Raw genomic sequence first — 25,199 nt, forward strand, 5'->3', positions numbered from 1 at the left:
AAGGACCACCCGAAAACTCAAAATACGAATAAATGAACATCTAACGAACATTGCAAAAGAATTCCCTAATCATAGTGTTTCTAGACATTTCACGAAATATCATAACAGTGACCCTAGCCTTTGCACCTTTTATGGTATAGATAAAATCAACAAGCATTGGAGGGGTACACACATGACCAGGAGTGTCTCACAGAATGAAATGAAGTGGGTGCATAGACTTCGTACTATGCAGCCCAATGGTCTTAATATCGAGCTAGACCTAAATTGCTTTTTAGCTAATGATTAATACCATGATCAACCTAGGGATTGTGTTGTTTTGGGTATTAATATTATATTCTATTTTATTTAATAACCCCCTTCCCGTTTTTTTACTGCTAATCATGGTCTGACATTAACACATGTAATCAAACCCTTTGTCCGTATTGGACTGGGCCCTGACATTTAGTGTCCCTCTAATTAATAATCTATCAATTTAATTGTTGGTTGTGAGGTAGAGACTTTTTGTACCATTCCTTCTCCACCTTTATGGATTTATTAGATTAATTTTCTATTTTCCATATACACAATTTTTTTATATTGTATATTCTTAGTTGTATACATAATTATTTTTCTCTCAGAATTTCAAATGTGCACATGTGTACCAATTTTTCTATATTTTTCTACTATTGTGATACTTGGGTTGGATGGGTGGCTTGCACTACTGGAGGGGTGCAAAGCTATTCATTTACCCACATTCATGTTATTAATGCTGTGGATTTTCCATTGAATGTCTACAAGATATACTTAATATATTCTTATAATATTTTTATAATTTTTTTAACTTATATCTATTGTCTAGTTAATAATTATTTTCTAGCCATGTATATGTATTGGTTTGGCTTGCGAGATGGCCTTTTATTATACATTGCTCCATTTTGGAGCTTAAACGTGCACATCCGGAGGGATGCGAGTGTAGTATTTTTTAACATCCCCCGGTTCTCTGGTACTTGCTAGTTTTTTTGTGGTTAAATTTATTTGCTGTTTGCCTTTTGTGTTTTTTGAGTGACCTAGCAAACACTTAAACTTCCGCTGTTGTATAGCTACTATTTAAAAAGTATTATAGAACATGACTGCTACGTTCTGTGTATGGCTTAAACGACACCGCGGCTGCTTTCCATTTACCCTCTGAATTTGGACCAATCAGTAGCCTCTATGAGACTACATTTACCATCATGCACTAGTGATCGGGCACGCCCCCCTGAAGACGTTGTACCTGACGAAACGTACGTCGGAGGCGGACCCGATCACGATACGTGCCTCCCTGCCCTCACGAGCTGCCAGCTGGGACGCCGAGCCGCGCTGCGGAGACAGCACCGGATCAGACGACCCTATTCATTACCGCACCGCAAGGTAGTGGTGACACGCCAGCAGCCCCAGTGCCGGGTAGGCACTTTTAGAAGTAAGAGGCCATATGGGCCATTTTGTCTTTTTGATTTTTTTAATTTTATGTACAATAAATTTTAAAGTGGTATCACACTATTGGCATCTCCATTGCCTTTTTTCATTATATATCCCATCTGGAATCCCTGGCATTGAGGCTTACTGGTGATCTCCTGTCCGATGTGCATGCAGGCACAATCCTGCATATGTCTAGCTGACTATTGTTTAACGATAATAGTCCATTTATTCTGGTAAGCACATTCGTTTGCTTTAACACCAATTAGAGGGTGATTAGGAAGATTGGATTTGTTGGTGACGGCTTTCCTTTTTGCACAAAGAACACTCAAGAAAGAAGATTTGTTTTTTCTTTTCTTTTCATTCACATGTGATACATTGTTTGAACACTTATTGGGACTATGTCTACAGATTCCTTTGGACACAGAGACACTATTGGAATGTAGTATTATTCAATTATATATATACTCAGATACAGTTTAAATTAATTTATTTTAATTTATCTTTCTATAATTAACCATTTATTATCACTGAGTGGTTGAGCACCCTCTACACGTTTTTGCATTTATCACAATTAAGATTGTTTTTTGAGGAGCAGCTTTTATGTATTTTATTATTTAAGATTTATTTTTATTTTGAATTTTATTGTTTTGGCGCTGATTATCACTTTTATATAATCCGCAATGTGTGGCAGGTGACAATCCGCAACGTGTGGCAGGCGACGTGGCGAGTGACAATGCGCATTTGGCGACAGGCGACGTGGCAAGCGACAATCCGCAACGTGTGGCAGGTGACGTGGCAAGTGACAATCCGCAATGTGTGGCAGGTGACAATCCGCAACGTGTGGCAGGCGACGTGGCGAGTGACAATGCGCATTTGGCGACAGGCGACGTGGCAAGCGACAATCCGCAACGTGTGGCAGGTGACGTGGCAAGTGACAATCCGCAACGTGTGGCAGGCGACGTGGCAAGTGACGTGGCAAGTGACAATCCCTGACATGTGGCAAGTGACAATCCGCAACGTGTGGCAGGCGACGTGGCAAGTGACGTGGCAAGTGACAATCCCTGACATGTGGCAAGTGACAATCCGCAACGTGTGGCAGGCGACGTGGCGAGTGACAATCCGGTATCTGGCGACAGGCGACGTGGCAAGTGACAATCCGCAATGTGTGGCAGGCGACGTGGCAAGTGATAATCCCTGACGTGTGGCAAGTGACAATCCGCAATGTGTGGCAGGCGACGTGGCAAGTGACAATCCGCATCTGGCGACAGGCGACGTGGCAAGCGACAATCCGCAACGTGTGGCAGGTGACGTGGCAAGTGACAATCCGCAACGTGTGGCAGGTGACGTGGCAAGTGACAATCCGTGACGTGTGGCAAGTGACAATCTGCATCTGGTGACAGGCGGAGTGGCAAGTGACAATCCGCAACGTGTGGCAGGTGACATGGCAAGTGACAATCCGCAACGTGTGGCAGGTGACGTGGCAAGTGACAATCCGCAATGTGTGGCAGGCAACGTGGCAAGTGACAATCCGCAATGTGTGGCAGGTGACAATCCGCAACGTGTGGCAGGCGACGTGGCGAGTGACAATGCGCATTTGGCGACAGGCGACGTGGCAAGCGACAATCCGCAACGTGTGGCAGGTGACGTGGCAAGTGACAATCCGCAATGTGTGGCAGGTGACAATCCGCAACGTGTGGCAGGCAACGTGGCGAGTGACAATGCGCATTTGGCGACAGGCGAAGTGGCAAGCGACAATCCGCAACGTGTGGCAGGTGACGTGGCAAGTGACAATCCGCAATGTGTGGCAGGTGACAATCCGCAACGTGTGGCAGGCAACGTGGCAAGTGACAATCCGCAATGTGTGGCAGGTGACAATCCGCAACGTGTGGCAGGCGACGTAGCGAGTGACAATGCGCATTTGGCGACAGGCGACGTGGCAAGCGACAATCCGCAACGTGTGGCAGGTGACGTGGCAAGTGACAATCCGCAATGTTTGGCAGGTGACAATCCGCAACGTGTGGCAGGTGACAATCCGCAACGTGTGGCAGGCGACGTGGCGAGTGACAATGCGCATTTGGCGACAGGCGACGTGGCAAGCGACAATCCGCAACGTGTGGCAGGTGACGTGGCAAGTGACAATCCGCAATGTGTGGCAAGTGACAATCCGCAATGTGTGGCAGGCAACGTGGCAAGTGACAATCCGCAATGTGTGGCAGGTGACAATCCGCAACGTGTGGCAGGCGACGTGGCGAGTGACAATGCGCATTTGGCGACAGGTGACGTGGCAAGCGACAATCCGCAACGTGTGGCAGGTGACGTGGCGAGTGACAATGCGCATTTGGCGACAGGTGACGTGGCAAGCGACAATCCGCAACGTGTGGCAGGTGACGTGGCAAGTGACAATCCGCAACGTGTGGCAGGCGACGTGGCAAGTGACGTGGCAAGTGACAATCCCTGACATGTGGCAAGTGACAATCCGCAACGTGTGGCAGGCGACGTGGCAAGTGACGTGGCAAGTGACAATCCCTGACATGTGGCAAGTGACAATCCGCAACGTGTGGCAGGCGACGTGGCGAGTGACAATCCGGTATCTGGCGTCAGGCGACGTGGCAAGTGACAATCCGCAATGTGTGGCAGGCGACGTGGCAAGTGACAAGCTGCATCTAGTGGCATGCTCTGGGCTCCCACTGATTCTTCATTATGGTGCAATGAATCATATAATTTTATATTACAATGTAATAATATAAATAATGCGCTTCAATCATCCTGACACCATAACAACCATGGTTGCTATGATGATTCAAGCGCCAACATCAGCCATTTCCCCGATAAATTGCCACCAAAAAAACATATTTTCTGGCAGTGCCCCTCCCGAGACTGGACTCTGGATCCGCCCCTGCCTTGTATTTATGTCTCCCTACACTGTGTGCATCAATAGAAACACACAGCCCCATAGTCTAGGATGGCTAGGCACTCCCCCGCTCCTCCTTTCTTTATGCTAGCAGACTGGCTGGACACTGCACTGTCCACTTTTAAAGGCCAACTCGAGGAAATCTGAAAATCGTCCCTTGCAGGATGGGGGGTCCAGGGAATAGAGGAGAAGGGCTTCACTTACCGGATCCTTCGCTCACCGGTGGATGGCACTTCCCTATACTCCACTGGTGGACTTTCGTCCTTGGCTTCCTCACATCCAGTGCGGGACTATGGAGTCTGCTCCCGATAACCCAAAGTCCTTAGACCACTGGAGCAGGGGGGAGAGGAAGCTGTGGGGACCGGTCTAGCAGCACAGAGTAGTGGTGGATCTGGTAAGCAAATCTTTTCTGTGCCCTCTAGCAGAGCTTTTTTTCTCAGAAAATAGGTGCAGGAACTCAACCACGACCCCGTTCATATTTCACAAACAGTAGAAGGGTCTTAAAGGGGCATTAAATACCAGGATTGCATTACATACAGAGTGCAGAGTTCAGGGGGGGTTACATACAGAGTGCAGAGCGGTCACTTGTAAACACAGAAACCAGACTTCTGTGATTACAAGTGATTGTGGTGAGCAGGCACCAAAGGGTCTGAGCCAGAGGTGGTGGAACCGAGTTCCCCCTGAAAAAAAGCCCTGCCCTCTAGACCTAAAAGAACAATTGACCCCCCACAGTGCACTGTACAGGAAGACGGTAACTTTTCCCAGAGTTGAGCTTTAAAGCGGGGTTCCAACCGCAATTAGCATTTTTTTAAATGTATGTCCTTTCATCCTGCGTTTTTATAATATAAATCCGGTCACTTACTATTTTACAATCCGCATAGTTATTCAAAAAAGATAGGGCTAGATTCAGCAAAGATTTACGCCGGCGTATCTATTGATACGCCGCGTAAATTCAAAGCTGCGCCGGCGTATCTTCTTTCTGTATTCAGAAAGCGAGACACGCCGAAATTTGGCTAAGATCCGACTGGCGTAAGTCTCTTACGCCGTCGTATCTTAGGGTGCATATTTACGCTGGCCGCTAGGTGGCGCTTCCGTCGTTTTCGGCGTAGAATATGCAAATGACCTAGATACACCGATTCACAAACGTACGTGCGCCCGGCGGAATTTTTTACGCCGTTTGCGTAAGGCTTTTCCGGCGTAACGTTGCTCCTGCTTCTATGAGGCGTACGCAATGTTAAGTATGGACGTCGTTCCCGCGGCGAATTTTGAAAATGTTACGTTGTTTGCGTAAGTCGTTCGCGAATAGAGCTTTGCGTAAATTACATCCACGTCGAAAGCATTGACGATTTGCGACAGAATTTCGAGCATTTGCACTGGGATTCTTTCACGAACGGCGCATGCGCCGTTCGTTAAAGACGTCATTTACGTGGGGTCATGTTTTATTTACATAAAACACGCCCACCTCTTGCAAATTTGAATTTGGCGCGCTTACGCCGGCTGATTTACGATACGCCGCCGCAACTTACGGAGCAAGTGCATTGTGAATACTGCACTTGCCCATCTAAGTTGCGGCGGCGTAGCGTAAATAACATACGCCACGCCCGCACAAACTTACGGCGGGCTACTTCAATCTAGCCCATAGTTTATAAAACTATGTCCACCCCGTTGTCATTTTGCTTGTGGGCATTGTGAAGCCCACAAGCACTTACTTCCTGGAAGTCTTGGATGGGGAGTGATAATTGGACAGCGCACTGCATCCTGGGAAATGATGACACACATTTTCCAGGAGCATTAGAGGGAGATGATGTCAGGATCCTAGGTGATTCCAAAGGCAGATTTTGTGGGACTGCATAGCAACAGGCATTTCCAGATGAGTAAAAAAACAAATTTGTTTTTTTTTCTTTTTTAGGTCTAATGAGCACATTAATGAAAAAAAAAAACAATTTGGGATGGAAACTCCACTTTAACTCTTTTCTTGTATTCTTAGAAGGTATATTGTCATTGTCAAACAGGATACATGTCGTATGTTCCCCTGAACAGCAATCAATAAATATAAAAAGTAAACGTATTTCTAAACCCAAGTCAAGTATGATAATATATGATTTGACACAATAAAATATTCAAGAATGGCATAAAAATCACCCCATTAAAAAGTGATATAATAAAAGTGAAATTAATAAAAGTTGAAATAAATTTTAAATAATAAATATAACTCACTTATATCTTTCTATAACCGGTTTGGCAACATCTTTGTATTGGCGCAGCCTGGAAACTACCGCCTCGGGTTTATCTGCTTCTTCATGGACTAATGGCTCTCCGGTGACATCATCAATGCCCTAAACATCAAACAAAGAAATATTTAGATTCATAGGAAACAAGTCTTGGCGTGTCTGTCCTTCAGACCGTTGTCATCGGATGGACCGACCGTGTGTACGCGGCCTAAACTGGCAACCTGTAAAAAAAATAATTAAATTTAAGCGTTGTCTATGGAGATTTTTAAGTACCGAAGTTTGGCGCCATTCCATGAGTGTGCGCAATTTTAAAGCGTGATATGTTGGGTATCTATTTACTCGGCGTGACATCATTTTTCACATTGTACAAAAGAATTGGGCTAACTTTATTGTTTTGTCATTTTGTTTGTTTTTCCAAAAAAAAGGTATTTGAAAAATGATTGCGCAAATACCGTGCGAGATAAAAAGTTGCAATGACCGCCATTTTATTCCCTAGGGTGTCTGCTCAAAAAAAAACATATAATGTTGGGGGGTTGTGAGTAATTTTCTAGCAAAACAATGATGATTTTTACATGTAGGAGAGAAGTGCCAGAATAGGCGCGGTATGGAAGTGGTTATAATAGTTATATAACAGTTATGATGATGATGTTAAATCTTTGAAATAGTTACATAACAATCATATGACTGGACAGCTTGTGATTTGTCCAACACTCTAAATCAAGGTTTTAGCAACAAAGTATCAGACAATACAAGCTTTGTTCCTAAGAGCGCTTTGTCACGGTGTTCCATTCTACATTGTAACGTCTTCAATCACCCGCTGCGAGTTCAATTCTCTCTTTCAAAGATAAAACTTTTCTTCATTGTATCTCTCCTCTCTGCAGCTGTGGCAAGATTCCCCTGACCTTCAGTGTCATGGAAGAGAAAAATCGGAGGGATAATACAATAGGAGGTTGATTTAGTAAAGGCAAATAGACTGTGCACTTTGCAAAGTGCAGTTTCTCCAGAGCTTAGTAAATGCACAGTGGCTGCGTTTGATTGGCACGGTGGCTGCGTTGGATGGGCACAGTGGCTGCGTTGGATGGGCACAGTGGCTGCGTTGGTTGGGCACAGTGGCTGCGTTGGATGGGCACAGTGGCTGCGTTGGATGGGCACAGTGGCTGCGTTGGATGGGCACAGTGGCTGCGTTGGATGGGCACAATGGCTGCGTTTGATGGGCACAGTGGCTGCGTTTGATGGGCACCACAGGCAGCTCATTAATTAGGCGGTCGCCTAAGGTCTCACAGGGGCCTCGTGGCCGCCTAATTCACCCAATGTATTACCTCCGTTTTGGAGGGACAGGGGACCTTAACTACTTGCCGACCAGCCGCCGTCGTTTTACGGCGGCAGGTCGGCTCCCCTGCGCGAGAGCCCGTAGCTATAGGTCGGCTCTCGCGCAGGCCACCAATGCATTTTTATAGCACTGATCGCTATAAAAATGCCAATGGTCCCAAAAATGTGTCAAAAGTGTCCACCATAATGTCGCAGTACCGTGGCTGTACGTTGGCCGCTTTAAGCGGGCTAGCAGGCGCGCAAGCACCTGCTGCATGGTGGGGGTGCAGATGCTCGTGAGCTACAGTCGCAATGACCGCCGGCCCCGAGCAATCTCTGGGCACGAGAGGCAGAACAGGGACGTGTGCAAACACACACATCCCTGTTTCTGTGAGGAGAGGAGATACAGATCGTGAGTTCCTAATAGCTAGGAACCAGGATCTGTAATTTCCTATAGGTCAGTCCCCTCCCCCTACAGTTAGAACACACATCAGGGAACACACTTAACCCCTTGATCGCCCCCTAGTGTTAACCCCTTCCCTGCCAGTGAATTTTTTACAGTAATTAGTGCATTTTTATAGCACTGATCGCTGTATAAATGCCAATGGTTCCAAAATAGTGTCAAAAGTATCAGATGTGTCCACCAGAATGTCACAGTCCCGATAAAAAAAAATAAAAAAATCGCAGATCGCCGCCATAAATAGTAAGAAAAAAAAAATAATAATAATAAAAATGCCATAAAACTATCCCCTATTTTGTAGATGCTTATAACTTTTGGGCAAACCAAGCAATAAACGCTTATTGCGATTTTTATTACCAAAACATTGTAGAATACATAATCGGCTGAGAAAAAAATTACAAAAAAAATAAATAAAAAAATTGGGGATATTTATTATAGCAAAAAGTACAAAATATTGTGTTTTCTTTCGAAATTGTAGCTGTTTTTTTGTTTATAGCGCAAAAAAAACAAAACAAAAAAAAAATAAAAGTGATAAAATACCAACAAAATAAAGCTCTATTTTTGGAAAAAAAAAAAATTACGTCAATTTTGTTTGGGGACCGGGCAATTGTCAGTTATGGCGACGCAGTGCCGAATCGCAAAAAGTGGTCTGGTCATTGGGCAGCCAAATCTTCCGGGGCTGAAGTGGTTAATAAGAATAGATCTACACACACACAAACCCCAGATCTATCTTTCACTATGTTTACTGAATACAGTTTTCTGTTTCAAATATTTATTTTTATTGTGAATCTGTAGAAATGTGTCTTACCCGAGATTCTCACAGTAAGGGCTTGTTTAGACCTGCGGCTGGGGGGTTGGGGTGGGCGTTAATTACACACAGTGGAGCCAAGTTTTTAGCATCCCCCCCCCCCCCCCCCCAGGGTGCACAAAGGCAAAGCTGTGTACATTTCAAGACTGGATGGACAGAAATACAAATCTTTGGCAATCGCCCCCATATGGATTTATCTGTACAGGCTTCAAAATAGATTCTGGCTTTTCATCTACATTGCTGTACTGTATGTGACCATTCATTAATGAGGGGGGGGGGGGGGCGCAATGCGTTTACATACATCTCACCTTCTGTACAGTCCATGGAGACACACACAGCGTCTGCTTGGAACTTTTCACACTGGTTTGGTGACTCTAATTTGTGCTCTCCCTCCTCCAGTGTCCCCCTGTGTGCTTCACCCCCCTCCCCCCACAGTGTCCCCCTGTGTGCTTCACCCCCATTAACAGTGTCCCCCTGTGTGCTTCCCCCCCCCCCCACAGTGTCACCCTGTGTCCCTTACCCCCCCTTAACAGTGTCCCCCTGTGTGCCTCCCCCCACAGTGTCCCCCTGTGTGCTTCACCCCCCTCCCCCCACAGTGTCCCCCTGTGTGCTTCACCCCCATTAACAGTGTCCCCCTGTGTGCTTCCCCCCCCCCACAGTGTCACCCTGTGTCCCTTACCCCCCCTTAACAGTGTCCCCCTGTGTGCCTCCCCCCACAGTGTCCCCCTGTGTGCTTCACCCCCCCCCCACAGTGTCCCCTTGTGTCCCTTACCCCCCCCTTAACAGTGTCCCCCTGTGTGCTCCCCCCCCCCAACAGTGTCACCCTGTGTGCTCCCCCCCCCACAGTGTCCCCCTGTGTGCCTTACCCCCCCTTAACAGTGTCCCCCTGTGTGCTTCCCCCCCCCCCAACAGTGTCACCCTGTGTGCTCCCCCCCCCCCACAGTGTCACCCTGTACGCTCCCCCTCCCCCAGTGTCACCCTGTGTGCTTCCCTCCTCCAGTGTCCCCCTGTGTGCTTCCCCCCACAGTGTCACCCTGTGTGCTCCCCCCCCCCCCCACAGTGTCACCCTGTGTGCCCCCCCCAGTGTGCTTCCCCCCCTACGGTGTCACCCTGTGTGCTCCCCCCTACCGTGTCACCCTGTGTGCTCCCCCCCCACAGTGTCACCCTGTGTGCTCCCCCCCCACAGTGTCACCCGGTGTGCCCCCCCCCCAGTGTGCTTCCCCCCTACGGTGTCACCCTGTGTGCTCCCCCCCTACCGTGTCACCCTGTGTGCTCCCCCCCCACAGTGTGCTCCCCCCACAGTGTCACCCTGTGTGCTCCCCCCCCACAGTGTCACCCGGTGTGCCCCCCCCCAATGTCACCCTGTGTTCCCCCCCCAAAGTGTGAACCCTTGGTGTGTCCCCCCCCCCACGGTGTCACCCTGTGTGGTTTCCCCCCACAGTGTCACCCTGTATGACCCCCCACAGTGTCAGCCTGTGTGCTTCCCCCCCCTCCCCCAGTGTGCTCCCCCTCCCCACAGTGCCACGCCGTGTGCTGCCCCAGTGTGCTTCCCCCTCCCCCCCAGGTCTCACTGTGCAGGTGTGGCTTGAGTGTGGGCGGGGACACAGGGGGCCCCATGATTTTATATCACCCGGAGGCCCCATGAGTTGTCAGTCCGCCGCTGGCTTTTATAAGACTGCATACAGCAAGACATGCTTAAAAATAGATTGTCTTTTTTATCTACGTTAATGTCCTGTATGTGAAGCCATTCATCAATTCATCACATATATGTCCCCTCCTGTACAGTACATGGAGACAGGGCTGTCTTAATGAGAGGGCACACCTAGGGCACTGCCCAGGGGCCCCAGCTGCATGGGGCCCCCTGCACTTTCCCCAAAGCAGCTGGTCCTTAAGCCCACACTGCCCTGAAAATGGGGGCCCCATGATGGCACTGAGAGTGATAGATGCAAAGGGGAGGCAGTCTACATCCTACCTACTGTCATCATTGTAGGGGCCCCACAGTATTACTTTGCCCAGGGGCCCATGATGCTATTAAGCTGACCCTGCATGGAGACACGCACGCCGTTCACTTTTCACACTGGTTTGGTGACTATAAATTTTGCCGAGTTACAATACAACCATTGTAGGGCTAAAATACAAGCAGCAATTAGGTGGTTTGGTGGTTGAGATTCGAATGGCAGAAACTTGAATTATTTATGTTGAACCCGAGCCAGATAAAATAATCCAACTATGTTTCCTCCCTCCGGGGTCAGTTCACGTTAACAAGGACAGATAAATAGAACCGACGGATGGAGATACATTTTATCATCTTCATCCAATGTCAAATGTAAAACTGAAATACCAGTTCTGGTCAGCAGATGGCACTGCAGACATGAAATCATTAAAGTGAATGTAAACCTTCACCATGGACTTCCTAAAGTCCCGGCTGACAGCTATGGCCCAGATTCACAGAGAGCAAGGCGCACTTTACGCCGCCGTAGAGCAAACACCGTACGCCACGCCAACCTAGCTCGGAGAGACAAGCATTGCATTCAGCAAGCCAGTGCTCCCAACGCTGTGCCAGCGTGGCGTGGGTTTTCGAAGGCGCACGCTGGCGTAGTTGGAAGTGGGCGTGACCCCATGCAAATGATGGGCCGAGCGCCAGACACGTACGTATCACGAGCTGTGCATGCGCCGTGACGTGGACGCATGCACAGCACCCCCCTGCTCACAACCACTCCGGCACAACTGCCCAAGCTACACCAGATCACTGCGTATGCCGTGAACATAACGTACGCCCAGCCAGACACACGTCCAACGCACAATACGCCGGCTTGTGTTCCCTGGTGCAGACCTGAGCATGTCTGTTGCCGGGTTGCACCTCCTTTATGGGGAATAACTTTACGCCGGACGTACAACTTACGCGCATCTCGCGTAGCATGCGCCGGGCACACGCATGTTCGTGAATCGGCGTATTTCCCTCATTTGCATGTTTGAATGGCTAATCAATGGGAGCAGCACCATGCTCCCAGCCCATATGTGAGCCCACCCTACGCCGGCGTGTGCAGGCTACGTCGGCGGGGTGTAGCCTGTTTTTAGGCGCATGTTGGTTCGTGGGTCTGCCGCACATATACGCTGGCGCACATTTGCACTTACGTTGGCGTAACGTGTTATACGTCGGCGTAAGTGCTTTGTGAATCTGGGCCTATGCGTTTTTTGGTGCCTTTTGCAGAAACGCACTGCAGTCCATACAACATGGTTTTTCCATGGGACACGATCACATCTACGCTTTTTTCAGCCGCTGTGTTTTTTGGAAAGGGTCATGGCCTTTTTTTTTAACCACTTAAGCCCCGGACCATTATGCAGTTAAAAGGACCGGAGCACCTTTTGCGATTCGGCACTGCGTCGCTTTAACGGACAATTGCGCGGTCGTGTGATGTGGCTCCCAAACAAAATTGACGTCCTTTTTTCCCCACAAATAGAGCTTTCTTTTGGTGGTATTTGATCACCTCTGCGGTTTTTATTTTTTGCGCTATAAACAAAAATAGAGCGACAATTTTGAAAAAAATTCAATATTTTTTACTTTTTGCTATAATAAATATCCCCAAAAATATGCGACAAACTTTCACCCTTAAAAATCTCCAAAGGCGACGTTTTAAAAATGCTACAGGTTGCATGTTTTGAGTTACAGAGGAGGTCTAGGGCTAGAATTATTGCTTCCTGACACCAGGAAAAAAAAAGGTGACTGGGGAGGGAGCTTTAGCACACAGCCTGTGACTGACAGCCTCGGCTCTGTGTGAAGGGGGCGTGTCCCTTCCTTCCAATCAGCTCTCAGAGCGCCTGTAGAGTGTGGAACTGCAGCTCCCCACCTCTGTGAGCCTGTGAAAAATCCTTTTAAATTTCTGAGTTTTACAAGGATGTAGAGGAGAAATTGCTGAAGATAATAAGGTACAACTTATGTAGGAGGATTTGTGTGTATCACTTGAGGCCAGTCACTTCACAGGGTATAAGTAAGAGTAGACATGTGCACCGCCGAAAAATCCTTTTTTTTTCCATTTTCGTTTCATTAGTTTTTTTGCTTTTTGCAGAAATTCGAAATTTCGGAAATTCATAGTTTCGGGGATTTTCAAAGTTTCGGGGATTTTCAAAGCTTCGGAAATTCAAAGTTTCGGAAATTCAAAGTTTCGGAAATTCAAAGTTTGGAAATTCAAAGTTTCTTAAAACCGGAAATTGAAAAATTTGGAAGTTTCGGAATTGACAAATTTGTCAAAATTAGTTAAAAAACATATTCGAAACTAAACTAATTGCACGTGTCTATGTAAGAGTTTACAACTACTTTAACCACTTGCCGCCCGCCAATGACAGATTGACGTCGGCAAAGTGGTTGTAGAATCCTGACTGGACGTCATATGACGTCCTCAGGATTCTGAGCCGCTGCGCGCCCCCGGGGGCGCGCATCGCGGCAATCGTTGTTGCAGGGTGTCAGTCTCACGGAGGCTCTTTACCACGTGATCAGCCGTGTCCAATCACGATGTAAACAGGAAGAGCCGTCGATGGCTCTTCCTCACTCGCGTCTGACAGACACGCGTAGAGGAGAGCCGATCGGCGGCTCTCCTGACAGGGGGGGTTCGTGCTGATTGTTTATCAGTGCAGCCCCCCCTCGGATCGCCACATGGACTACCAGGGAAGCCCACCCTGGACCAGGGAAGGGCAGATAAAAAAAAAAAGCCCCCCCCCCCCCCCAAAAAAAGTCTGTAAAAAAAACGGAAAAAAGTCAGTAAAAAAAAAAAAAAAAAGCCAATCAGTGCCCACAAATGGGCACTGACTGGCAACATAGGTAAATCAGTGCCGCCCCACAGTGTCCATCAGTGCCACCCCACATTGTCCATCAGTGCCACCCTACAGTGTCCATCAGTGCCACCCCACAGTGCCCATCCATGCCCAGTGCCCACCTATCAGTGCCCATCTGTGCCACCCATAAGTAGCCATCAGTGCCACCCATAAGTGCCCATCTGTGCCGCCCATGAGTGCCCAGTGCCGCCTATGTGTGCCCATCAGTGCCGCATATGTGTGCCCATCAGTGCCGCCTATGTGTGCCCATCAGTGCCGCATACAAGCGCCGCCAATCAGTGCCACCTCATCTGTGCTCGTCAGTACTACCTCATCGATGTCCATCAGTGCCATCTCATCGGTGCCCATCAGTGCCGCCATATCAGTGCCCGTAATTGAAAGAGAAAACTTACTTATTTACAAAAAAATTAACAGAAAAAAATAAAAACGTATTTTTTTTTCAAAATTTTCAGTCTTTTTTTAGTTGTTGCGCAAAAAATAAAAAATCACAGAGGTGATCAAACACCACCAAAAGAAAGCTCTATTTGTGGGGAAAAAAGGACGCCAATTTTGTTTGGGTACAGTGTAGCATGACCGCGCAATTGCCATTCAAAGTGCGACAGTGCTGAAAGCTGAAAATTGGCTTGGGCGGGAAGGTGCGTAAGTGCCCTGTATGGAAGTGGTTAAACCCACTAATGACTGGCTCACTACCTCTGCTGGAAGTCCCTTCCAAGCACACACTACTCCTTTGGTATAATAATACTTTCTGAGGTTAGTTTTGCACTTTCCCTGCTGAGCGGATCCCACAATCCTCTGCATCACACAGGAACAGGAAGTGATATATTAGGGTCCTTACAGATACATTTGGAGGATTGAACTCCATGTTGTAGACTCGTCCGCTGGGTGGGTGGATCCACCGCGTGTTCAGGCGATCTTTCAGCGTCTCGAAAGGAATATTTAATGTTATTACTAAGTCCAGGTCATAGATCTTATCCAGCGCCTCTGCCTGCGTCCGGGTTCGGGGGAAACCTAGCAAACAAAAAGAAAGAAGAGCATTTCAGGTGTGTTACAAAACGAGTTCCGCTATTGGTTCATTATTGCTTCCCTCCCATATCAACCACCCGGGAATTTTTTAAATTCGAAAATTTGGAATTAAAAAAAAAAATTTGAAATTTGGAAATCTGGAAATTTGAAAATCCAAAAACAAGAATAAAAATCCAAATTTTCAAAAACCTGAAAATTCGAAAATCTAAAAAAAAAAAAAAAAAAGAACTAATTAACTATTAAATGATAGGTATTGGAATTTCCTTTTAAATTTGTCTGTTAGTGAGCGTAACGAATATGAATTTATCAAGTTACGAATTATCCATAATAACGAATGCCGTATCTGAATGAATGGAACGTAATGAAGTAATTATAATAAATAACAATAATAATAATAATAATAATAATGTATTATTTATTATTATTTCATTCCGTTCCATTTGTTTGGATGCGGCATTCTTTATTTCGGATCATTCGTAACTTCAAATAAATTTGTATTCATTACGTTCACGAACAGCCAAATTTGAAAGGAAATTTCAATACCTATAATTTAATAGTTAGTTTTTATTAGTTAGCTCGTTATTTAGAATTTTTGGATTTTCGTTCTAATTTTCAGATTTTCCTTTCTTATTTTTGCATTTTCAATTTTCTGAATTTACGAATTCTGAATTTTCTAAAATGTATCAATGCCGAGTTTTAGAATTTTGTGAATTTTTGAATTTACGAATTCTGAATTTTCAAATGCAGAGTTTTCGAATTTTCAAATGATCAAATTTACTAAATTTCGAATTTTAAGAATTTTTGAATTTCTGAATTTTCAAATGATGGAATTTACGACTACCGAATTTAAAAAAAATTTAATTATCGAATGATGGAATTTACGAATACTGAATTTTTTAATTATCGAATTTTTTAATTTACAAATTTTCAAATGATGGAATTTACGAAATACCGAATTTTTTAATTATCGAATTTTTTAATTTCCGAATTTTCAAAATGATGGAATTTACGAATACCGAATTTTACGAATTATCGAATTTTCAAATGATGGAATTTCCGAATACCAAATTTTAGAATTTTCGAATTTTTTAATTATTAAATTTTTTATTTTCCGAAATTTCAAATACCGAGTTTTAAGAATTTTTTAATTATCTAATTTGCAAATGATGGAATTTACGAATATGAACTTTTCGAATTTTCAAATGATGGAATTTACGAATACCAAATTTAAAAATTTTAAGAATTTTCGAATTTTTTAATTATCTAATTTTTTAATTTCCGAATTTTCAAATGATGGAATTTCCGAATACTGAATTTAAAGAATTTTCGAATTTACACATTTTTTTATTTTACGAATTTTCAAACTTACGAAAAAAACACTAATGAAACAAAGACGAAAACAAAGGAAATTCTCAGCAGTGCACATGTCTAGAGCCAATCACCCTACCAGCATGTATAGGAGGAAACCAACATAAGAACAAGGAGAAAGCGCACACTCAATGCAGATAGTATCCTAGCTGGGATACAAACCAAGGACCCCAGCGCTGCAAAGCAGAAGTGCTAACCACGACACCACGTTGCTAAACCTTTATTCTGAGTTCTATATGATCTCCTACAGCAGGATTCAGCAGGCTTGTATGCTCCTAAGGCAGCACTGCAAGCTCCTGTCATATGTTCCTGTACTGTGTTACTTCCATTTTGGAAAATGAAAATTCAAGGAGCTCCGAACCAGGAGATCTTCAGCATGATTTAATCGTCCTTCCATCCTGGAAGCATTGCTACAGGTGAACTTTGACAGTTACATTGTCCTAGCCGTAGTGATTGCTGTGCGGTGAGGTTACTACAGGTAAAGTGTAGAGCGTTCCGCATGACGGAACCTCCCAACTATCTGCTTCAGTGCCAACATTTTTGGCAAAACACAAGGGCCCACGCCCCACCCGCCGGTCTCACACCCATCACTGCACATGGAACAAAAACACTCAGAACGTCAACACATCATATGTGTTAGGAGAAGAGCCATTCACGGCTACACTAAAGGCACAAAAATACAGGATGCTGCAGGGAGAAGCACCCTAAAATTCAGATTAGTGGGGGGCTGAGGAATACGATCGTGTCTTACAGGCTGTTTTCTTTATAAACTGCCAGCAGCTGCAAAGTGGCACCCTTGCCATCTCTGTGGAAGCAGTTGTCTCTCTGCAGAGGTCTGACACGCCTCCTACTAAATCAGACCTATAGATCTGCAATCAGCAAACCTCATTGCTCTCTCCTGATTGGAGAACTCTAGTTCTTAGCAGGGGGCAGGTTAGACCTCTGCAGAGAGACCACTGCTTCCACACTAAGAGCAAGGGTCCACTGTAAAGCTGTTGCTTTTGACTGCGCAGCCAATCAGTTCCAATTACAGAACCCATTGCTGGTCATGGCTTGGAGGGAGCCAGAAGAAGCAAGACCAGGAGGTGTCTGTTTCAACCGATAAGTATTTTATCCTCATCACATTATATTGGTGAAGAGGGTAGAAATGGGAGGAGAGGGGAGGTAGGTCCATCTTTCTATAAGGCTGCCCACCATCCACTGCAGCAGGTCATTGCACGGAGAGCCAATAAGCTTTACTGTTCTGCACCAGAATTACATGTTTCAGGCACTGGGAGCTCGAGGGGAGCCGTTTAGGCCGATTATAACTGGAATAGAGTCCAAGGAGGACCTCAGAACCGTGATGAGGATGCAAAGGCTGAAAGTTCTGGAAGTCCAGTGAGGGGAAAGACAAAAGCCCTTCCATGGTAAAGGGATGGCACCACAGGGGGGAGTATTGAGGAACCGAGGATCAGTATGGAAAGGGGTTCAAGACTGGGCCGGCCCTACCATGGGTCCCAGAGGGTCTATTAGACCCCTGCAGCACTTTGAGAGGGGCAGCAACTGAACTACGGCCGCCTCTCCTTCTCTTCTATTTATCCAGCAAATGACGACCAAGATTTCTTTCCAGCAGTTTTGGGTGCAATGACAACTGCCCCCCGGGCCGCTCCGCCTGCCCCTATACTACCCTTGACTGTCTAGATACTACCCCAACCTGTCCCTATACTACCCCAACCTGTCCCTATACTACCCAAGCCTGCCCATTTACTACCCGAGCCTGCCCATTTACTACCCTAGCATGTCCATATACTACCCTGGCCATGTACTACCCCAGCCTGCCCTTATACTGCCCACATACTACCCGAGCCTGCCCACACACTACCCCAGCCTGTCCACACACTACCCCAGCCTGCCCCTATACTACCTTAGCATGCCCACATACTACCCTAGCCTGTCCACATACTACCCTAGCCTATCCACATACTACCCTAGCCATATACTACCCCAGCCTGCCCCTATACTACCCCAGCCTGCCCATTTACTACCCTAGCCTGTCCACACACTACCCTAGCCTGTCCACACACTACCCTAGCCTGCCCCTATACTACCCTAGCCCATCCATATACTACCATAGCCTGTCTATATACTGCCCTAGCCTGTCCATATACTACCCTAGCATGTCCATATACTACCCTGGCCATGTACTACCCCAGCCTGCCACTATACTGCCCTAGCCTTCCCACATACTACCCTAGCCTGCCCACATACTACCCTAGCCTGCCCACATACTACCCGAGCCTGTCCACATACTACCCGAGCCTGTCCACATACTACCCGAGCCTGTCCACATACTACCCGAGCCTGTCCACATACTACCCGAGCCTGTCCACATACTAACCAGAGCCTGTCCACACACTACCCTAGCCTGTCCACACACTACCCTAGCCTGTCCCTATACTACCCTAGCCTGTCCATATACTAACTTAGCGTGACCACATACTACCCTAGCCTGTCCACATACTACCCTAGCCTGTCCACATACTACCCTAGCCTATCCACATACTACCCTAGCCTGTCCACATACTACCCTAGCCTGTCCACATACTACCCTAGCCTGTCCACATACTACCCTAGCCTGTCCACATACTACCCTAGCCTGTCCACATACTACCCTGGCCATATACTACCCCAGCCTGCCCCTATACTACCCTAGCCTGTCCACACACTACCCTAGCCTGCCCCTATACTACCCTAGCCTGCCCCTATACTACCCTAGCCTGCCCCTATACTACCCTAGCCTGCCCCTATACTACCCTAGCCTGTCCACATACTACCCAAGCCTGCCCATTAACTACACTAGCCTGCCCCTATACTACACTAGCCTACCCCTATACTACACTAGCCTGCCCCTATACTACATTAGCCTGTCTATATACTACATTAGCCTGCCCACATACTACCCTAGCCTGCCCATATACTACCCTGGCCATGTATTACCCCAGTCTGCCCATATACTACCCTAGCCTGTCTATATATTACATTAGCCTGTCCATATACTACTCCAGCCTGCCCCTATACTACCCTAGCCTGCCCACATACTGCCCTAGCCTGCCCACATACTGCCCTAGCCTGCCCACATACTGCCCTAGCCTGCCCACATACTACCCTGGCCATGTACTACCCCAGCCTGCCCACATACTACCCCAGCCTGTCTATATATTACATTAGCCTGTCCATATACTACTCCAGCCTGCCCCTATACTACCCTAGCCTGCCCACATACTACCCTAGCCTGCCCACACACTGCCCCAGCCTGCCCACACACTACCCCAGCCTGCCCACACACTACCCCAGCCTGCCCACACACTATCCTAGCCTGTCCATATACTACCTTAGCGTGCCCACATACTACCCTAGCCTGTCCACATACTACCCTGGACATATACTACATCAGCCTGCCCCTATACTACCCTAGCCTGTCCACACACTACCCTAGCCTGCCCCTATACTACCCTAGCCTGTCCACACACTACCCTAGCCTGCCCCTATACTACCCTAGCCTGCCCCTATACTACCCTAGCCTGCCCACACACTACCCTAGCCTGCCCACACACTACCCTAGCCTGCCCACACACTACCCTAGCCTGCCCACACACTACCCTAGCCTGCCCACACACTACCCTAGCCTGCCCCTATACTACCCTAGCCCATCCATATACTACCATAGCCTGTCTATATACTACCCTAGCCTGTCTATATACTGCCCTAGCCCGCCCCTTGGAATTGAACATAATGGTATGTCATATCATTTTGCATATAGTCAATGTGCTGTTGCATGTAAATCTGATTTCCTGACAAATTCAATTTTCATTCAATTTATCACAATCTAAAAAAATTGTATGTGGGGGCTTTCAGTGGGCGTGATTTTTTTTTTTGGAGGGGGGGGGGGTGGTGAGGGGCAGCATTTTATTCTTGGGCCCAGGCAGCACAATGTCTTGGGCCAGCCCTGGTTCAAGGTGATATCACCCAAATGACAGCAGGGACCCTCCATTGGTTGTAAAGATATGTGGGTGGGATCAGGAATACAGTAGTATAGCCTAGTGGCCCCTCGACCTTTCTTTCTGGATAGGGCCCCAGCCTAGAAGGGATGAACACCAGTCTTCCCAGCAGAACAGATGAAGGCTCAATACTCATCTCCTGGTACCTAGGAGGCCTCATGTGCCGCCCGGCGACAGCGGAGAAGAAATTCTTCAACAACATCAGTAATGAGGGATTTTCTCGCCGGCGACCTGGCGGAGGTGTTGTGTGGGCGCAAATCTGACCAGATAATGAAATCTCCGCCAGGCTGGAGGAAGGAGCTGTCCGACTTTCATCTTCCTAATGAGGATTCCGCTCTGCAAATCACGGTTATCCGGCACAGAGCCGTCAGACTCCTCACCTCCCGTACCCCCTGCGTTTAACCGATGAGCTGCAATGGGAGGCGATATTTAACCACTTAAGGACCGAGCCTGTTTTTCAGATTCTGCGTTTTACAAGTTATCCCGGTTGTGGCAGCAGCTGCCGTTACCGAGATATCCATCTTTAAAGTGCCGACGTATATGTACAGGAAATATTGTCAAAAGGTCGATATAAATCAATACCCATAATGAGCGAGATTAAATATAAACCAAGCAGCGCTTCAGCATGTATATATATCTCTAAAAGCATATACTTAATCCGATATATAAAAGGCCGTAATAAAATTCAAATTGAAATTTAAAAGACACAGGTATAGTTGAAAAAGTCCAAATAATCCCAGAAGAGATTTAGATTTAGGGCCAGATTCTCAAAGGGCTTACGACGGCGCAACGCCATTTGCGCCGTCGTAAGTCCTAATCTGGCCCGGCGTATCTATGCGACTGATTCTTAGAATCAGTTACGCATAGATATCCATTAGATCTGACAGGCTTAAGGCTCTTACGCTGTCGGATCTTAGATGCAATTTTTTTTCCCGCCGCTAGGTGTCGCCGACGTCGTTTTCCCCGTCGTCTATGCAAATTAGCTATTTACGCGAGATTCCCGAACGTACGCGCGGTCGACGCAGTGAATTTACGACGTTTCCGTAGCATTTGCGACGCGTAAAGTTGCCCCTGCTATATGAGGGGCAACCAATGTTAAGTATGGCCGTCGTTCCCGCGTCGAAATTTAAAAATGTACATCGTTTGCGCAAGTCGTCCGTGAATGGCGCTGGACGCCATTTACGTTAACGTCGAAACCAATGACGTCCTTGCGACGTCATTTAGCGCAATGCACGTCAGGAAATTTTAGGGACAGTGCATGCGCAGTACGATCGGCGCGGGAACGCGCCTAATTTAAATGATCCACGCCCCCCTACCTGGATCATTTGAATTAGGCAGGCTTGCGCCGGAGGATTTACGCTACGCCGCCTCAACTTTACAGGCAAGTGCTTTGTGAATCAAGCACTTGCCCATAAAACTTGCGGCCGCGTAGCGTAAACGAGATACGTTACGCCAGCATAGTTTTACGCCAGCATAGTTTTACGCCAGTATACGAGAATCTGGCCCTTAATCTCACTCATTATGGGTAGGGGTGCAACGGATCAAAAAACTCACGGTTCGGATCGTTCCTCGGATCAGGAGTCACGGATCGAATCATTTTTCGGATCGGCAAAAAAAAAAAATTCTCCCCCACGGTAATATACACATCTCCCCTCCCCCCACTGTAATATACACATCTCCCCCCCCCCCCACTGTAATATACACATCTCCCCCCCCCCACTGTTCACCCGCCCCCACCAACTATAGTACCCCCTTGGTGCAGACACCCCTCCTCCTCTCAGTACAGAGACCCCCCCTCCTTTCAGTACAGAGACCCCCCCTCCTCTCAGTACAAGAGACGCCCCCCCTCCTCTCAGGGCAAGAGACACCCCCCCTCCTCTCAGGGCAAGAGACACCCCCCCTCCTCTCAGGGCAAGAGACACCCCCCCTCCTCTCAGGGCAAGAGACACCCCCCCTTGGGCAGTACAGACACTCCCAGCATGTGTCCCACGAGTGCAGGCTCCTCCTCTGTGGGTGTAAACAGAGGAGGGCCGCCGCCGGGTGTACCAAGATGGCCGCCGCTCCGGAGCTAGGCCAAAGCCGCGGCCTTTCCTAATGTTATTCCTGCGGCTTCTGGAGCTAGGCCAAAGCCGCGGCCTTGCCTATCGTTATGGCCGCGGCTCCGGAGGTAGGCCGAAGCCGCGGCCATAACGTTAGGAAAGGCCGCGGCTTCGGCCTAGCTCCGGAGCCGCGGCCATAACATTAGGAAAGGCCGCTGCTTCGGCCTAGCTCCAGTGCCGCGGCAATCCGCGGATCACCGTGTGTTCCGATCCGAAGGGGGTGACCCGTTCAGATCACGGATCAACTGTGATCCGTTGCACCCCTAATTATGGGTATTGATTTATATTGACCTTTTGACAATATTTTATGTGACAGTGTTTATTACAAACTTCTGTTTTAAGGCAGCAGCTCCAACCAGCAATGGGGGAACTTTTTTAGATCTGGTGCAGTACTCCATAAGCGCTTGTTTTTTTGGTTTGGAGATTAGGCGTATATTTAATAAAATTCTTTGTCCTTTTAGGTATATGTACGGGAGGCGGTCCAGAGGTACTGGAATAAGGAGACGTACCTTATTCCACTAATCAGCAGGCTCCCTCTAGTGGTAGGACCAGTGGCGGTGCATCCATAGTGGGCGCAGGATCGCCGCCCCCTCTTGCTCCTGCACCACCACGGAAAACAATCTGGCGGCATTTTACGAGGCAATCTGGCGGCATTTTACGGGGCAATCTGGCGGCATTTTACGGGGCAATCTGGCGACAATGGCATGGCACAGTGGCGACAATGGCATGGCACAGTGGCGACAATGGCATGGCAAGTGGCGACAATGGCATGGCACAGTGGCTGCGTTTGGCATGGCACAGTGGCAACAGTTGATGGGCACAGTGGCGACAATTGATGGGCATAGTGGCGACAATTGATGGGCACAGTGGCGACAATTGATGGGCACAGTGGCGACAATTGATGGGCACAGTGGCGACAATTGATGGGCACAGTGGCGACAATTGATGGGCACAGTGGCGACAATTGATGGGCACAGTGGCGACAATGGCATGGCACAGTGGTGACAATTGATGGCATGACACAGTGGCGACAATTGATGGCATGGCACAGTGGCGACAATTGATGGCATGGCACAGTGGCGACAATTGATGGCATGGCACAGTGGCGACAATTGATGGCATAGCACAGTGGCGACAATTGATGGCATGGCACAGTGGCGACAATTTTATGGCACAGTGGCTGTGTTTGATGGGCACAGTGGCTGTGTTTGATGGGCACAGTGAGGCTGCAATTGATGGGCACAGTGAGGCTGCAATTGATGGGCACAGTGAGGCTGCAATTGATGGGCACAGTGAGGCTGCAATTGTTTTGTTTTGTTTGTTTGCGCCCCCCAAAAGATTTTGAGCACCAGCCGCCACTGGGTATGACTGGTTCCCTGCAGCCCTCTCTCTAAGCTGCCCCCACCATGCACTGTACAATGCAGGACCAATAGCCCCGCATTATATGCAATGACGCCAAGGGATCGCCGAGAGACGCATCGTTCGCTGTAAGTTATCCTTTAAGACATCAGTAGAATGAATTGTTTATTTAGGTGGAAAGTATGAAATATCTTCTGTTACTCATATACAGGATCACACCGCTAACTGACAGCGTTCTGTTAAACTGACACATATGCGTGTTAAAAATTAAAGGATAGCGATGAAATCAGTGACAGACGTTCCGTCCTTCTCCCCGCGGGGGGGGGGATACATTGTAACAGCTACAAGGTTCTGTTTTTACAAAGACAGATGACTCATCCCTTTCCGTTAATGTAACAGGCGGACACGCTCAGTCTGATCGCATGGAATATTCCACACACATCACCATTATCAGACCCCCCCCCCCCCCACACACACACACCGCCATTATCAGACCCCCTCGTTATCGCCATAACGATTTTGCCCTGCGCCCCCGCAAAATTACTGCGCTGCCCTTGATTCACGGAGCAGTAGCTCCATAAATTGCGTGGGCGCGCCGGCAAAATGCCCGGCGTAAGCGCGCGCAATTTAAATGATCCCGTTGGGGGCGGGAATCATTTAAATTAGGCGCGTTCCCGCGCCGATCGTAGAGCGCATGCTCCGTCAGGAAACTTTCCCGACGTGCAATGCGGCAAATGACGTCGCAAGGACGTCATTTGCTTCAAAGTGAACGTGAATGGCGTCCAACGCCATTCACGAATCACTTACGTAAAGTACGTAAATTTGAAATTTCGCGACGCGGGAACGACGGGTATACGTAACATTGGCTGCCCCTGCTAATAGCAGGGGCAGCCTTACGCGAAAGACGCCGTACGGAAACTACGTAAACTGCGTACGCAGGGCTCGCGCAACATTGTGAATCGGCGTTAGTATGCAATTTGCATACTATACGCTGAGCACAACGGGAACGCCACCTAGCGGCCATCGCAAGAATGCAGCCTAAGATATACGGGCATAAGAGCCTTATGCCGCGCATATCTTGGGCTGCAGTCGGCGTAACGAGGTTCCTGAATCAGGAGCATTCGTTACGCCGGGGCAAGTAAGCAATTGCGCCTGTGTAACTATGGTTACACAGGCGCAATTGCTTCTTGAATCCAGCCCATTGTTTCAAAACCAGGCTGCATTAACACTTTCCACAGAGGGGACAATCATCCCGCTAGAAATTCTATCTGAGCGATTTGCTGGCGATTTCTTGTGTCACTCAGGAGGTGAACATTTGCTCCAAGGGC

The 25,199-nt window shown here is 47.7% G+C and overlaps 1 protein-coding gene across 1 annotated transcript in view; it reads right to left on the reverse strand.

Annotated features, from left to right (window-relative positions):
• Window positions 1-25,199, reverse strand: part of AK4 (adenylate kinase 4) — an 88,713-nt gene that overhangs the window by 8,427 nt on the left and 55,087 nt on the right. The window contains exons 4-5 of the mRNA XM_040360766.1: window positions 14,821-14,993; window positions 6,566-6,684 (exon numbers count right to left, since the gene is read on the reverse strand). Of these exons, the coding sequence (XP_040216700.1) occupies window positions 6,566-6,684; window positions 14,821-14,993 (292 nt within the window). The remainder of the gene's footprint in view (window positions 1-6,565; window positions 6,685-14,820; window positions 14,994-25,199) is intronic.

Source organism: Rana temporaria, chromosome 7 (genome assembly GCF_905171775.1).
Source record: "Rana temporaria chromosome 7, aRanTem1.1, whole genome shotgun sequence".
Taxonomy (NCBI): domain Eukaryota; kingdom Metazoa; phylum Chordata; class Amphibia; order Anura; family Ranidae; genus Rana; species Rana temporaria.